This window comes from Ambystoma mexicanum, chromosome 2p, assembly GCF_040938575.1.
Source record: "Ambystoma mexicanum isolate Mex_15411 chromosome 2p, UKY_AmexF1_1, whole genome shotgun sequence".
NCBI classification, from domain to species: domain Eukaryota; kingdom Metazoa; phylum Chordata; class Amphibia; order Caudata; family Ambystomatidae; genus Ambystoma; species Ambystoma mexicanum.
Genome location: NC_090923.1, coordinates 1,426,318,909 through 1,426,332,413, shown reverse-complemented (window position 1 = coordinate 1,426,332,413; position 13,505 = coordinate 1,426,318,909). Strand labels below are relative to the sequence as shown.

Sequence of the window (13,505 nt, the reverse complement as noted above, 5' to 3'; positions counted from 1 at the left end):
GCCCCTGCGCTCAATGCAGGATGGAGAGCTCATCTTTTCAAACCATCAGGTGAGACTATAAGAGGGGACATCAAAGGTGATCTGTGGGGAGTACAGCGGGGGTGGGGGGATTTACGCTCAACTCCACGGGTGGTTAATCCCCTTTCTCCATTTGCAGAAGAATATTCCTACGGGTCAAGCAAATGAAGCTAGGTGGGCCGGGCCAGTCCAGTCCGTCATCGTGGCCCTACGCGTCACATTGGTGGAGACCACAGCTGTCCAGTTCAGATCGACGCCTCTGTGGGAGCCATGTGAGCGTAACATTTTGTTGCTCTGATTCTCACCTTTCTGCCACAGACTGCTTTGGTGGGTCAGAAGAAGGAGTGAGACACTTTGCAGACATGTTTGTGCTATTTCTATTAAACTAAAAGAATGAGGCCTATCTCTCCCTATGACTAAAGGGAATCCTACCTGTCTAAAGAAACTAAAGGTGCTCGTCATATGTCAGGAAGTCCAAAGTAACTCTGTCCTCCGTCCAAGCTAACCCTCTCTGACCCTACCACTAGATATAACACACACAAAAATAGGCCAAGCGAATGTCTCTTCTTCCCTTGTTCTTCTCTTTATCCAGGCTTCTTTGTATACTATATATTTCTCAGTATAGTCCATTCTGATAGTCTTACTTATTAGGTCTTTAGTTCTTCAAGACAGCTTTTATTTCTCAACCTTTCTGTGGTCCTCTCTCGTTAGTAGTTTTCCTACAATCGTTTCTCCTCTTTTTTTGCATCGCAAATGAGTTATTCCCAATCTTTATGTTTATGCTTTTGCAAAGTATCTTTACTTCTATTTGTGTTTATGCTTTCTTTGTCAATTGTACTCTCTCTGGGACGTAGCGTTCTTCTATACTCTTCAATGTTGAGCCTTATCTTTCTTGTCTCATTATATGTTTTAGGCTTTTCCCTTCTCACACACTTCAACTTTGCACATATAGGGTTCTTGCCCTTCTTCCCAGGGTTTCTGTTCCCAGTCCCTCTTAGTTCCCCACCTGGGTTGTTTAAATGTCTCTCTTATCACTTGTGGTTCACTTCCCTTTTTATCTTGGCTCTTCCACAATATTTTGATCTCTGTACTGGGACCTGTTTCTCTTTTCATATTCTCCCGGCTTTCTTTACCAGATTATTTATGATGTGCTCCCTTTGGTTTTCACAGTTCCAGACATTCAGCTTTCTGGTTATGGTTTTGTCCTCAAGACTCAGACTTGTTGCTTCACATAAATAATCATTCCTGGCGGCTTGCCGCTGTTCCCTATTCCCCCAAAACCTCTTGTGATGTGGGCAAGAGTTGCAGAGTTCAGTTCTCGCTCTGACACTGCTGCTTGCTCTCTTTGCCTTTCTTCGGTCTCTCGTTCTCAGCTCGGCATTGGACATCTACCGTCTGCGCACGTTGGTGCTCAGAAGGCATTCAGACTTCCTGTCAAGGTATTCTCTGCACTCTTCATCGGGCGTCCTGCGCACCACTCTGCATGCGTGGTTGCACCACTACCTTCTCTTTCTCTCCTGGTTTGTACCACTTTCCTTGTGGTACTGTACACCAAGATTTTGGCATCTCACAATCTGCTGATCTGCTTCTTCTAAACTTGTGGGCTCTGCGATCTACCTTGACTCAGTCTCCACAAGGCGCGATGAGGCCCAGGGGCTCCCCCTGCGTATCGGGCTCGCCTCTCTTCCTTCTGCTCTGACTCGTCGCAGTTAAACACACATCTTGAGTTAAAGGAATATTTTCCTTATTTTCTTCAAACAGATTTCATCCTACATTGCCTTCAGCCAAACCTGAAGCCTCCATGGTAGTTCCTTCAGGTAGTTCATCACAGTAACGGGAGTCCTTGTCCCCAAAGGGGAGTCTCTCTCGGTGATGTCCCACTTGCCTTGAACCCTAGAGAGGGTCTTGTGGAGCAGGCTCACCTCCCTAGCCTCACAGGGGAAGTCTCCCTCTAGGGGAGACGTGGAGAATACCTGTGATTCATCAGACTGCCCATATAGCAAAAGCAGCACCTTTACACTGACTTTAATCCACTTTCTTGCAATCGATTTTAGTAATGGCCCATTTACTGAACTCTACTTAATGGGCAACTGTGTGCCAAGTACCACAGACTTTTCCGTGCTCCTCTGATGCCAGCTGCTATCAGAAGAGCATCATCACTTTAGTGTTCCATGAAAGCGATCAGTAGCATTGCTGTGCTCCTTGCACAATGACATTAAAGTTGCTGTGATTGCAAATCAACTCCCTAATGCCTGTTTAGCAACTGCTACAAGCCATTGATGGATTTTAGAGTTCAGGGGCGGCCAAGACATGTTCATGTACCATCAATACAACTTTAAAAATGTAACATAGGCTTTCTGGGTCATGGGACCAAGCTACATCCAACTTTCTCTCCCGAAATACCTCCCTGCTAGAGCCATTCGGTCCTCCAGCTCAAACTCTCTGCAGGTCAAACGTTTCTCCAAGCAGATAGTGGGGGGTAGATCTCTTTCTTCGGCAGGAACCTCCCACTGGAATGGCCTCCCTGCCCCTCTCAGACTTGAGACGGATCTCCTTAAGTTCTGGAAGTTTCTCACGACCTTCCTCTTCTCCTCCTCCTTCCCTCTCCCCCTTCCTTGCTAGTGCCCCCCTGCTGCTGCAACTGGCTACCTGCTCCCTTCTGAGTCATACAGGGACCAGGCCCTCCCTCAACCAGTCTGCCTCAGCACCTCGCTACTAGACTACTGAGTTTGGTCCACCCCCCCTCCTCGCACTAGTTGACCCTTCCCGTTCCCCCAGTGCACTAGCCCTCTTGGCTCCCCTTAGCACTTAGCCAGCCCCTAAGGCCCCCTCCCTCCTACTTCCATCCTCACGCTTCCCTTCGCCCCAACCTGCCCCTCCTCCCCGGAACTTCATGTTTGCTGCACTTGCACAATCTGAATCTCACAAGGCCTATTAGGACCTTATATTGTTTTTCTCCTCTGTCCCTCCTCCCCCTTAGTCTTGCGGCACCTGGAAACACTTTCTGCTGTATAGGTTGTATATTTGATGTAAAACACATTTTCAATAAATAAATAAACATTTCTTTGGCATTTTTTCTGAACAGGTCTTTAGTCCCAACTATCAACTGTTGCCATAAAAAGGCCAGGTATTCATGCCAATGCCAGGTGTTGACACGAAATGTACAGGTATTTGCACCATTACAAAAGATTGCCCTCAAATGTGAAGGTTCTCAGATAATTGATTAAAATAAAACTCCTATTCACACACCAAGAAGCCTAACACCAGCAGCCAGTTGACATTCTTCTGGTTGACTTACTTGCGGCATAACTGAGGAGGTGATACACACTTTTTATCTTGTGTCATCCCAACCCAACGCTGCCCCACTGCCGCCCATGCACCCTACTGTGCAAGAGAATGTTGTCTCCTCTCTGCTTCTCACACCTGACTGACTGACTGGACACCAGTTACCAATGGTTTCCAACCAAGTTGCTAATGGACATCTGGTGGCTGTTGTCAGCTATGAACAGTAGAATCTGAGGTCACAGATGGTGTAAGGTCAGAGTTGGAGTTGTATTGTGGGGCGTCCAAGAATACATCTATTAAAGGGGGATCAATTAGAGGCTGCAGTTTATCATTTTTGCTGATTTTCTGCAGTACTTTAGTTCCATGCATGTACAATACAACTAAATAAGTTCATAACCACATGATTTGCACGATTAAGAGTTTTATTGTCATGGAATAGCGGCAGATGCCACTGCTGAGTGTTATCAAGCAGGGAACCTTTAGTGATAGTCCAAGTGCATTACTGAAGGCATTTTTAAATGGAACAACATGTGTGCTTTGCTGCTGGCACCTTTAAATTAATAGCCCAGTCTTGCATGGTATAACCCTTCTTTCTATTGCATTTTTTCATTCGTTTGGTAGGACAATGGGCGGGAATATAGAACACAGCAAACATACACACAAGGCAACAAGCTGCATAATGTAGGTGTATTCGAGAGGTAAAAAGGTGGAGCTCATAGAAGCTAGAATCAAATAAGAGAGAAAGGGGGAAGACTTGGCTCATTGTAAAGTAATCCAGCATAATGAACACGTTGTTACAATTCTTTTCTGCACTTATCTCGCACTTGCCACTAGCTGGCCCTTGTTATTTATCCTGTATGCTCTTAACCCTGTATTGCACTCTCCCCTCTCCACCTCCCTTTTGCACTTTCCCTTCCCCTCTACCCTTGCACTTGCGCGATCTGAATGACACCTGGCCTAGTAGGATTGTTGTCTGTCTCCCCTTGTCCCCCCCCCTCGTCGCGCCTTGAAACACTTGTGTATAGGCGCGTTACAAATGCCATATCATATCATATCATATCAATAAGGGATCTGCAATCTTTGGACCTCAAGAGGGTGTGGACTACTGCTCCCATCAGCCCTAGCCAGTTTTGTCAATGGCAAAGGGTCATGGTAGTTGCACTGCAAAACACCAGTAGAGTTTCAGGCTGCCATGTAAAAGCCAAAATTGGCTTTGCTAACGTGTGCGTTTGTTGGTTGTGTAACAATGTAAATGGAAACAGAAACATACATGGTTGGGGCGGCAATGAGCATTGCATGCTGCGGTACAGAGCAAAGTAATTGTCACTTTCGAGCAGAGGACATTTGGAGACTGGCTGATGCTCTTCTATGCTTCTCCAGGCTTCATCTTCAGTGCATTGGTGATGAAGTGGTGAGAGCAGAATACACAACACTGGTACTGCATTTATATTTATGTACATTGGAGCAGCAGACATCGCTGTGGATTGGTTGGCCTATGCGCTCCATCCACTGACTTGCTAGCTGGAAATAGTATTTTCATTTATTAAGATGCACAGAGAGGATTTAAAATAATCTCTCCATTCATCAAAAAGCACAGAATTTGGACTGCTTGACAACCAAGGTCGGTTTTGGCTTTTGGGAAAATAATGATCAGAATAGCATGACTTTATTTATTTATTTATTTATAGAGCGCTCCAAGCCTGAGGGCATCTGTGCGCTGGATACATTAAGGACATAATATAACAGATAGTTGCAAGATTCAACATTGGTCTGGTGGCTGGTTACATGGGAGTGTGCCCAGAACGGAAGTGCTGGTACATACATAGAGGAGGATGAGCATAGCTGTACAATATAGGTGATATCCCAGGAATGTATTGGTCTTGTGTGAATAACCATGTCTTGAGGTTTTTTCAGAAGGACCAGAGGGATGACTCTGATCTTAATGCTAGCGGGAGTGCGTTCCAGTGTTTAACTGCTACCACAGGGAAGCTGCAGCCGCCTTACTTTTTTCGTTTGAAATTTGGGATGGAGAGGAGGTGGGATTGAGTTGCCCTGCAACTAATGGATTGAGATTTGGAGAATTTGTTGGAGAGGTAAAGAGGGGCTGTTTTGGCCAGGCATTTATGTGTTAGTGAAAGGGTTTTGAACACAGTATGATCTCGAACCGGCAGCCAATGGGATGTCCGTCTGGCAGACAAGATTTGTTCTGTTTTAGTTATGTTCAAGGCTGCTCTTAGGGCATTGCTCTGTATTACTTGGAGTTTTTTGATATTGCGGGTGGTTGAGCCTGCAAAGAGGGCACTACAGTAGTAGTATCTTTATTGAAATGTGCGCACAGAGCACGGCCACCAGTGTACTATATTGCCTATGACACAATTATAATGCTAAGTGTAGTGCATGTCCATTCCTACTTGTACTGTTTGCAGATTAAGCTTTGACTTTATAAAGCCAAATGAAAAAATTAAATAAAATAGGTTTTGGATGGCAAAGATTTCAAAACGTGGTGATAAGCATGCCAGAGGAATTGTAAGCTAACTCCACTATCCTCTTGGGTATCCGAGCTACGAGATTAGATGCATACTGCATTGTCTATAACAACAGTCTATTAATTATATTAATGGGGTGCTTCTGATAAATAGAAAAATACAAAGCCAATCCAAAATGCATTGGTGAACCCATCTCCCACGATGGCTCCGTATTCAGGGGCCACGTCACTTCCACATGCCAATCCAAAACTGTGAAAGTGAGGCTTTAACTAGAGTGACCAGATTTCCAAAACGAAAAACCAGGACGACCAACAACATAGAAGAGGGACTACCCCATTGCAGCCCACCAATTACCACCCCTCCCCCAACACGCCCCTACAACCACCACCCCAACCATATTTCCAGCACTTCTCCTTTCTATAAACTGTATATGATCTCATTTGTGCAGTTTTGTCTGTGAATCTTGGCATGTTAATTCAGAACAAGCGTTAGCTCTGATTGATATTACATGGCTTGCTGGACAGCAATTTCAAGTCATTCTCTGTGACACAGTCAGTAAGTGTTGTGACTTGTACCTGAAAGGTTGGGGGTTCACACCAAACCTCCAACTTCAAAATTCTGAAAGCGTGAGAAAAATAATTACGATTTTAATTACCGTAGCCACCCAACCATGCAAACCGTGGGAGGGGGTTTCTAAAATGTAAAAACTCCCGGGACCCCCGGAACGGAGGGTGATTTCCCCGGACTGTCCCGGGGAAAACCGGACGTCTGGTCACCCTACTTTAACACATCCCCATGCTTCGCCACGCACTTGTCTCAGTTGAAACCTTGCTTATGGGGGCGCAGGTCCAGTCACAGAGGAAAATCGATGAGACAATGGGTCTCACATCAGAGTAAAGGGTGCATTGGGCCTCATTCCAAGTATGCCGGTATCCTGGCGGAATAGAGCAGCCATAATACCCCCATTTGGTACTTACCTTTACCGGCACTCGGTCCAGCGGCATTTCCGCCGGATTACGAGTGCCGGCGGGGCGGTGTAAATCCCCATTCATGAAGTCTCATAGGACTCCACAAGTGGATTTTCCGTCATTACCACCACCGGTAACAAGGGCTTTTTTGGCCAGTACGGCACCTGGCTTATCTCCAGCATCTAGCTGGCGGTAACCCAGGTGCCCCACCGGCAAACCCGTAGTTGGCCGGTCCGGTAAAGTGCCAGTAACTACAAATACTGCCACTTTTTTACCGGACTGCCTGACTCGGAATGATTGTTCGTAGCCGATATTACAGCTGTCAATGACAGGTACTGCATTTCACCCGGAGCACTAAACAAACCGCCACTCGGGAGCGAATTTGAATGACTTTCTAACCAGGTGTAACTCATTCACGGATCTTACATCTCCAAAAAGATGGTCATCGCCATCTTTCATTTTTAAGTAAAACAAACACTGTCAAAGGCTGCAACAACAACATTTACAGAATGTGCAATTAAATAAATAAATACATTAAAACAAATCTTTCAATAAAAATAATCTAAGTGGAAAATGGAATACTACCACAGGGCAAGAGTAACACCTATCAAAGGCCCCTAATGGGTGAATGCCAAAATTCAGAAGCCCATTTGCCTCAAGAGCCTTGTGAATCCTGTGTTTCATTGTTGGGATTGCCACCCTTGATTATGCCCAGGTGAGCCACCCTTGATTATGCCCAGGTGAGCCACCCTTGATTATGCCCAGGTGAAGTACAAAACATGTAGCCTGTGAATATTCACTGGCTGCCTTTCCAAAACGTTGGCGACCTGCAAATATTCACTTCTGGGGAGACAAGCATGCCATCCTCACCCTCTGCAAAGCGTATGTAGCCACACACTCTTCCCCATGAGCAAAAACACAAATCGAATAATTAATGGCTAGGTGTCAGCAGCAGGAATGTCTGCCACGGCAGGTTCCAGTGGAGGAGATGGGGTAGGGCGGCGCCCAGTGTAGCCCCAGCCTCCCGCTAGCACCCTATTATCCACTCCCCCCACCCCCATGGCACCAAAAGCGGCCTCAGCTACTGGCAGATTCCAAGTAAGGTCACAGACAAGTGAGGCTGAAAGTACTCAGACGAAAAACACTATCTTCTTGAAATCTTCCAATCTACACATGTGAATAAATAAATCATGGGTGCAGCTGCGCCCCCCCCCGCCCCCTTCTTACCTAGCACGCATCCCACTCTTTCGTCGAAGTGATAACCCAAGTCACACCGACAGGTCAGAGCTCCCTGCCCTTCCACGCATTTGCTGAATGGGTAACAAGAGGTTCCAATCTGGCAAACAGTGTCTGAGGGATGAAACATAACAACACACACTTAATTAAAGAATTCGAAGAAATAATGCGGATAACTGATGAACACATGTCTGGCTAGCCCTCATTTCTTTATCATTTGTAACAGATGACTGCTTTGAACAAGGACACTGGAGATCTGATCACTTTTAGCACGCACATACCACATGTATAGCCCTCAATGAACAAGCTGGTCCTCATGGAGCTTCTTTATTTATTTACTGCATCAGTTGCTGAAATCCTGTCAAAAAAGTATGCGTTAGAAAAAAATGAGGCTTCTACATCGTGTTTGTATTTTTGTATTAATGAAGCACAGTCTTTCTTTGCTAATTCATGGTTTCATTTTTTAGTTAAATTTTCTAAATTCCCGCCAGAAAACCGTGTATGGCATTGTTTTATGTGTATGTTTGGTAGCATTGGGAGTGGTTGGATCAGGGGGTATGAGCCCCAAGGCATGGATGTGTTAGTGGTTAGGGTCTCATATGTATTTATAGTGAAGATGGAATATTGCAATGGAATAGGGGGGGTTCTGCGGGGTTCTATGTCATTTCATCTACACCAGTTTTTACAACGGGTGTTTTGCCGCAGAATTTTTACTGAAAAAACGTTTTGAAATGTTTTAATTTTATTTTTGGGGGGGGGGTTGCCCCAAACCCACCAGACCTCCCCTCAACACCCTGTCATTTACCTATTTTTTTGAGAGACTTTGCAAGGTGATCTTGTTTTATCAAAGCCTCACGGCATGAAATCGAAGACTACTGGACCTGTCGGTCCACGTAGCAAGGCGGTGCGTAAAGGAAAACGACCGAGACGTCCTGTGCAGCCTTGCAGGACTTTAAAGGACTTACCAAGCGAAAGAGTGGGAAGAAGGACGTTCCCATTACTCAAACACGCATTATGGGCTTCTTCTAAGGATCTGGTACGGTGTTGGCTACTGCTAGTTTGAAGGGCGAGCCTAACAGTATTTCCTGCTCAGGTTTACCATCAGCACAATTGTTGCTGAGTGAGCCCCTGACGCAGCAGGCTGATACTAATTTGTTTACGAATAAGGATTCTTCTGCAAAGTTGTCGGGGTCTACCCACTCACTGGACACCAATGGTTCCTGGCTGAATTGATGCAGATAACTTCAGCGGAACTCTATTGGGGTTGTTAACCAAACAAGCTGCAGTGGTTCTCTGGGTAATCTTTCATCTAGCCCTAATTTTGACAGGATGTTAACAGAACTTAATATAAGGAGTTCTGAGAGGAATGTTAATGTGGTGCCAACAAAGAATATTGATGTTTTTTTCAATCTCGAACTGTGAAACTCGAGGCTTTTCTGTGTTTGTGCATCAAACTGGCCAAGAACCAAAAGTGTATAAAACAATCATTGGCTATGGTGGTAAACGCGATTGGGGCACAATCCCTGGGGTTGAAGAATAATGGAAAGGCTAACGCAAAGAATGACACCCCGAAATGGGATAGACACATGATTTCTACCCTTGCTTGCCCGGGGAGCGTGGTGGAGCAGGGAGTAGGGGACAAGTTTGATGAGGGACATAGTCATATATCACTGGATGAGACTGCACACAGCTGGAGCACACAAGACTCAGTCAATATAGCGGCTGAGAACGAGGAAGACGCTTTAGATGTTCTGTGAACGGAAATCTCTTTAATGGAAAAATCTCAATTGGTATATACTGATAAAAGTAAGAACACATCATTATCCAAAGAAGTAATGTGGCCTAAGTCGCTGCCTGCGAATACTTCGTCTGGTGGTGATAAACCCAGGAAATTTAGTATTGTGAGAGGTGATGCAGTGGGGAAGCCAGCTAAAGCAAGAATATTAACAAATACTTTGACAGATGGGACCAAAAGAACGGTTATACTGCAGGGTCTGATTGATCGGTGGGCTCTTCCAATGCCAAAGTTGAGTGCTCAAACTACGGGGCATGGGGCTCAATTTAAACAAAGCTCTTTAATGCCCCGGGATAAACATAATGTAGGTCCTAATGCTACTGAAACACTGTATGATAATGGTGATGGAATACCAAGTTTCTATGACGAAGGATAGGGTACCTCCCCAAGTTACGTTTGCACAAGATTGGACTAATAGGAATTATGATTTAAGGCAATTCAATAACAAAAAGCCTTGGGAATCTGGCCTAAAAAAATCTACGACCTCTGCTAATACGGATATTGGAACGTTTAGGCTGGGATGTCTGGTTAAACTGGAAGAAAAAAATCCTACTGCAGGAATCCCTTTCTTAAATGTGTCTATGCAGCTACGTTTGTGGGAAGAGGAGCCATGGCTGACCACAATCACATCAGCAGATATAGTAGAGCTGGCCCAGCCTAAGTGGGATAGCAGTACTAATTGGGTACTGCTATGACTTGCTAGTCCTGCGGTGGAAACCCTGTTATGTGCAAATGTAGATGTACTTGATTTTATGGGGCTCAAGTTGTGGGTGTGTGGCCAAAAACTGGGTCCTGTTAGCAGAGGTCATTTTGGACGCAACAGGTATGATTATAGAGTAGGGATGCCCGGACCACAGGGAATTAGTGCTTGGACAAGTGACCAGGGGGTCTTGGGGACAAGAGGAAATATACCTTGTCCGTTGTAAGATGAGATCTGAGAATCCCCACTCCTTGATAGCTGGTAACTGACATATTAAGGTAGCAAGCTGGAACACACAGGGCCATGGGCAACTCTTACAGAAAGAAGGGTCTAGGCTGCTTCTTAGTGGCCATGATGTAATAATGCTGCAGGAAACTTTGTTAGACAGTCCTGTTTACATCGAGGGGTATCATTTGCATCAAATGATAGCTAATAAAGGCCCTGAAGGGCGCCCATTTGGTGGTTCGATTATTGCTACTAACCAACGGTTTAATTCGCGGGAGGTTTGGAAAACTGCAGATGTTGGCTACATACAAGGGGTTTAAATATGGACTAATACAATGAAAGACAATGCTCGGGTGTTGATTATTAACACTTATTTTCCTCCCAGTTTGAACTCCATCTAAGTTTTTCTCCAATATTTGGAGGAGCTGTTTATTAATCACTGTTCATTGCATGGAGATGACGATATTGTGTTACTGGGGGGAGATTTAAATGCTAGGTGTTGTAACCAACTCCTGTGCCCAACCTACAGTAAGGTTGCTCCTAGGTGTGTTATGACACACAGGAGTGTTAATATAAGAGGGAATAGACTGCTTGGTTATTTGAGACAATGGGACCTCAATATGTTAAATGGTAGTTCAGCAGGAGGTATCCCTGGACAATATACTTGGGTGGGCAATAACTCTACGGCTACGTTAGACTATTTTTGGGGAAATAATTCTTATCTTATGGCCACCTGTGAGCTTAGAGTTAAGGCATGTGATTATGGTGAGCATCATGCATTGACCCCGATTATAAACTTGGGTGACAATGGAAATCCCCTGGGGGATCCACCGGGGTGTTCGAGACTAGTGACAAATCATGCAGGTAATACCATAAAATGCACTATGATGAATCTCAGTAAAATTGGTACTCTATTAGAGGCCTTAGATTATGTGGAGATAGAATCAATCCGGACTTTAGATGGTAACGAAATAGAGGAATGGTTTAAGAATTTGGCTAATAAGACCGGTATGTGTTTTAATAGATCTATTACGATCAGCGAAAAAGCTGTTAAAAAATTATAGGGCTATTCGGGACACAAAGCACACTATGCGCAAGAAAATTAGATTGGTGTCTGGTTCGTTGCTCCCTAAGGATGCAAAACTAGGTACGATAAGACAAATTAAGTGTAGATACAGAGGATTGCTTAAACGTTGGAAGTATTTCATAAAAAACAGAGAATTGCAAGATATATGTACAGTCTTGAGAAAGGGAAACTCCAAGGCCATTTGGCTACATTTGAATAAAGCCAAGGGCGAGAACAAGGACAAAATTGTTAACCCAATACAGGAAACGGTATGGCTTGAGTGCATAAAGGTGGGTAATGTAACACGTGATTGGATTTTGCCTCCTAGATACTCACTGGAGGGCTGGCAATAAGATATTAGCGAAGTTGAAATTGAAAACAAAATAATGAAATTGAAGAACTCTAGGGCCCCGGGACCGAACGGTCTTGCCAATGCTGTCCTTAACCAAAATCCTAGAAAGTGGGAAATTATGTTAAAGATAATTTACGATCAAGTCTGCTGTTCTCACACTATACCGTCTTCATGGCAACAGGCGATTTTGGTGCCAGTCTATAAAAAGGGGCTTTCCAGCTAACTATAGACTACCCTCCCTTTTGGACACCATGGGGAAAATATTTGCCTCTTTTGTCCTAGATGCTTTACACCGTTGGGTTGAGAATGCTAATATATTGAGTTATGCCCAAACAGGGTTCTGGCCAGGGCGTTGTACATCCCATAGTATTAGGTTGATGGAGAATCTCTACAGAGATGGAGAATCTCTACAGAGAGGCTTCTGCCGGGGGTGGGCGGGCTGCTTTGTATTCCATTTCTGTGGATAAACGGGCAGCCTTCAATGGGGTTTGTCGGGAGAAGTTGTGGGCTAAAATGGAGCAGTGGGGATGCCCTGCCGGCTGCTGTGTGTCCTTAAAGGTCTGCATTATGATACTGCGCTACAGATAAGGTTAGATGACCGGGGCGGGTTGTCATCTTTAGTACAGGAAACCATGGGAGTTAAGCAGGGTTGTACCCTGGCACCTTTTCTGTATTGTATATATACTGCAGACCTTCCTTTAATATTTACCCAGAAGATTGGTTTTTGTCGTAAGGTGGGGGATCATACTGCATCGTGCATGCCATATACTGACGATCTCGTCCGCTTTCATTTAACTTACTGTGGGATAAAGGCAATGTTTGAGAAACAAGTAGATTATACGATGGTAAACGACTTGGCCATACATATGGATAAAACTAAGGTCATGGATGTTGCTCCCAAAATGACAAAATGCCCTGTTCTTTATGCAGGTCTTAGTGTCCTAGAAAGGGTGGTTAAATACCCTTATTGGGGGCTGAAAATTAGCCCCTCTAGAACATACAGCCATATTAAAGAAACTAAGAGTATGGGCCTCATTAAAACATTTGCGGAATGTGTTTAACGGCGCCGGTAACGGTGCCGGCACTGTTAAACGCATTCTGCACTATTACGAGGTTCCCTCGTGGGACCCGCTCTGCACGTCTGGTTCACCCAAACGTGCAGAGCGGGTCCCGCGAGGGGACCAGGGAGCTAACAACGGGCCGGTCGTAATCGGCCCGTTGTTAGCTCCCGTTTCCATTCCCATTGAGCCCTATGGGGGCTCAAATGGGAATGGGGAAGGTCCGGCTGGGTTCCCTGAAGGAGGAATTACCGGGCCCTCCCGAACTCAGAATGGCCCGGTAATTCCCCATTCAGCTAACCCGGACCCAGACCCG

General features: G+C 45.1%; 1 protein-coding gene across 1 annotated transcript in view; it reads right to left on the bottom strand.

The window, feature by feature from the left end:
- Positions 1-13,505, bottom strand: part of LOC138566067 (protein HEG-like) — a 375,817-nt gene that overhangs the window by 334,370 nt on the left and 27,942 nt on the right. The window contains exon 2 of the mRNA XM_069643099.1: positions 7,985-8,107. Within this exon, the coding sequence (XP_069499200.1) occupies positions 7,985-8,107 (123 nt within the window). The remainder of the gene's footprint in view (positions 1-7,984; positions 8,108-13,505) is intronic.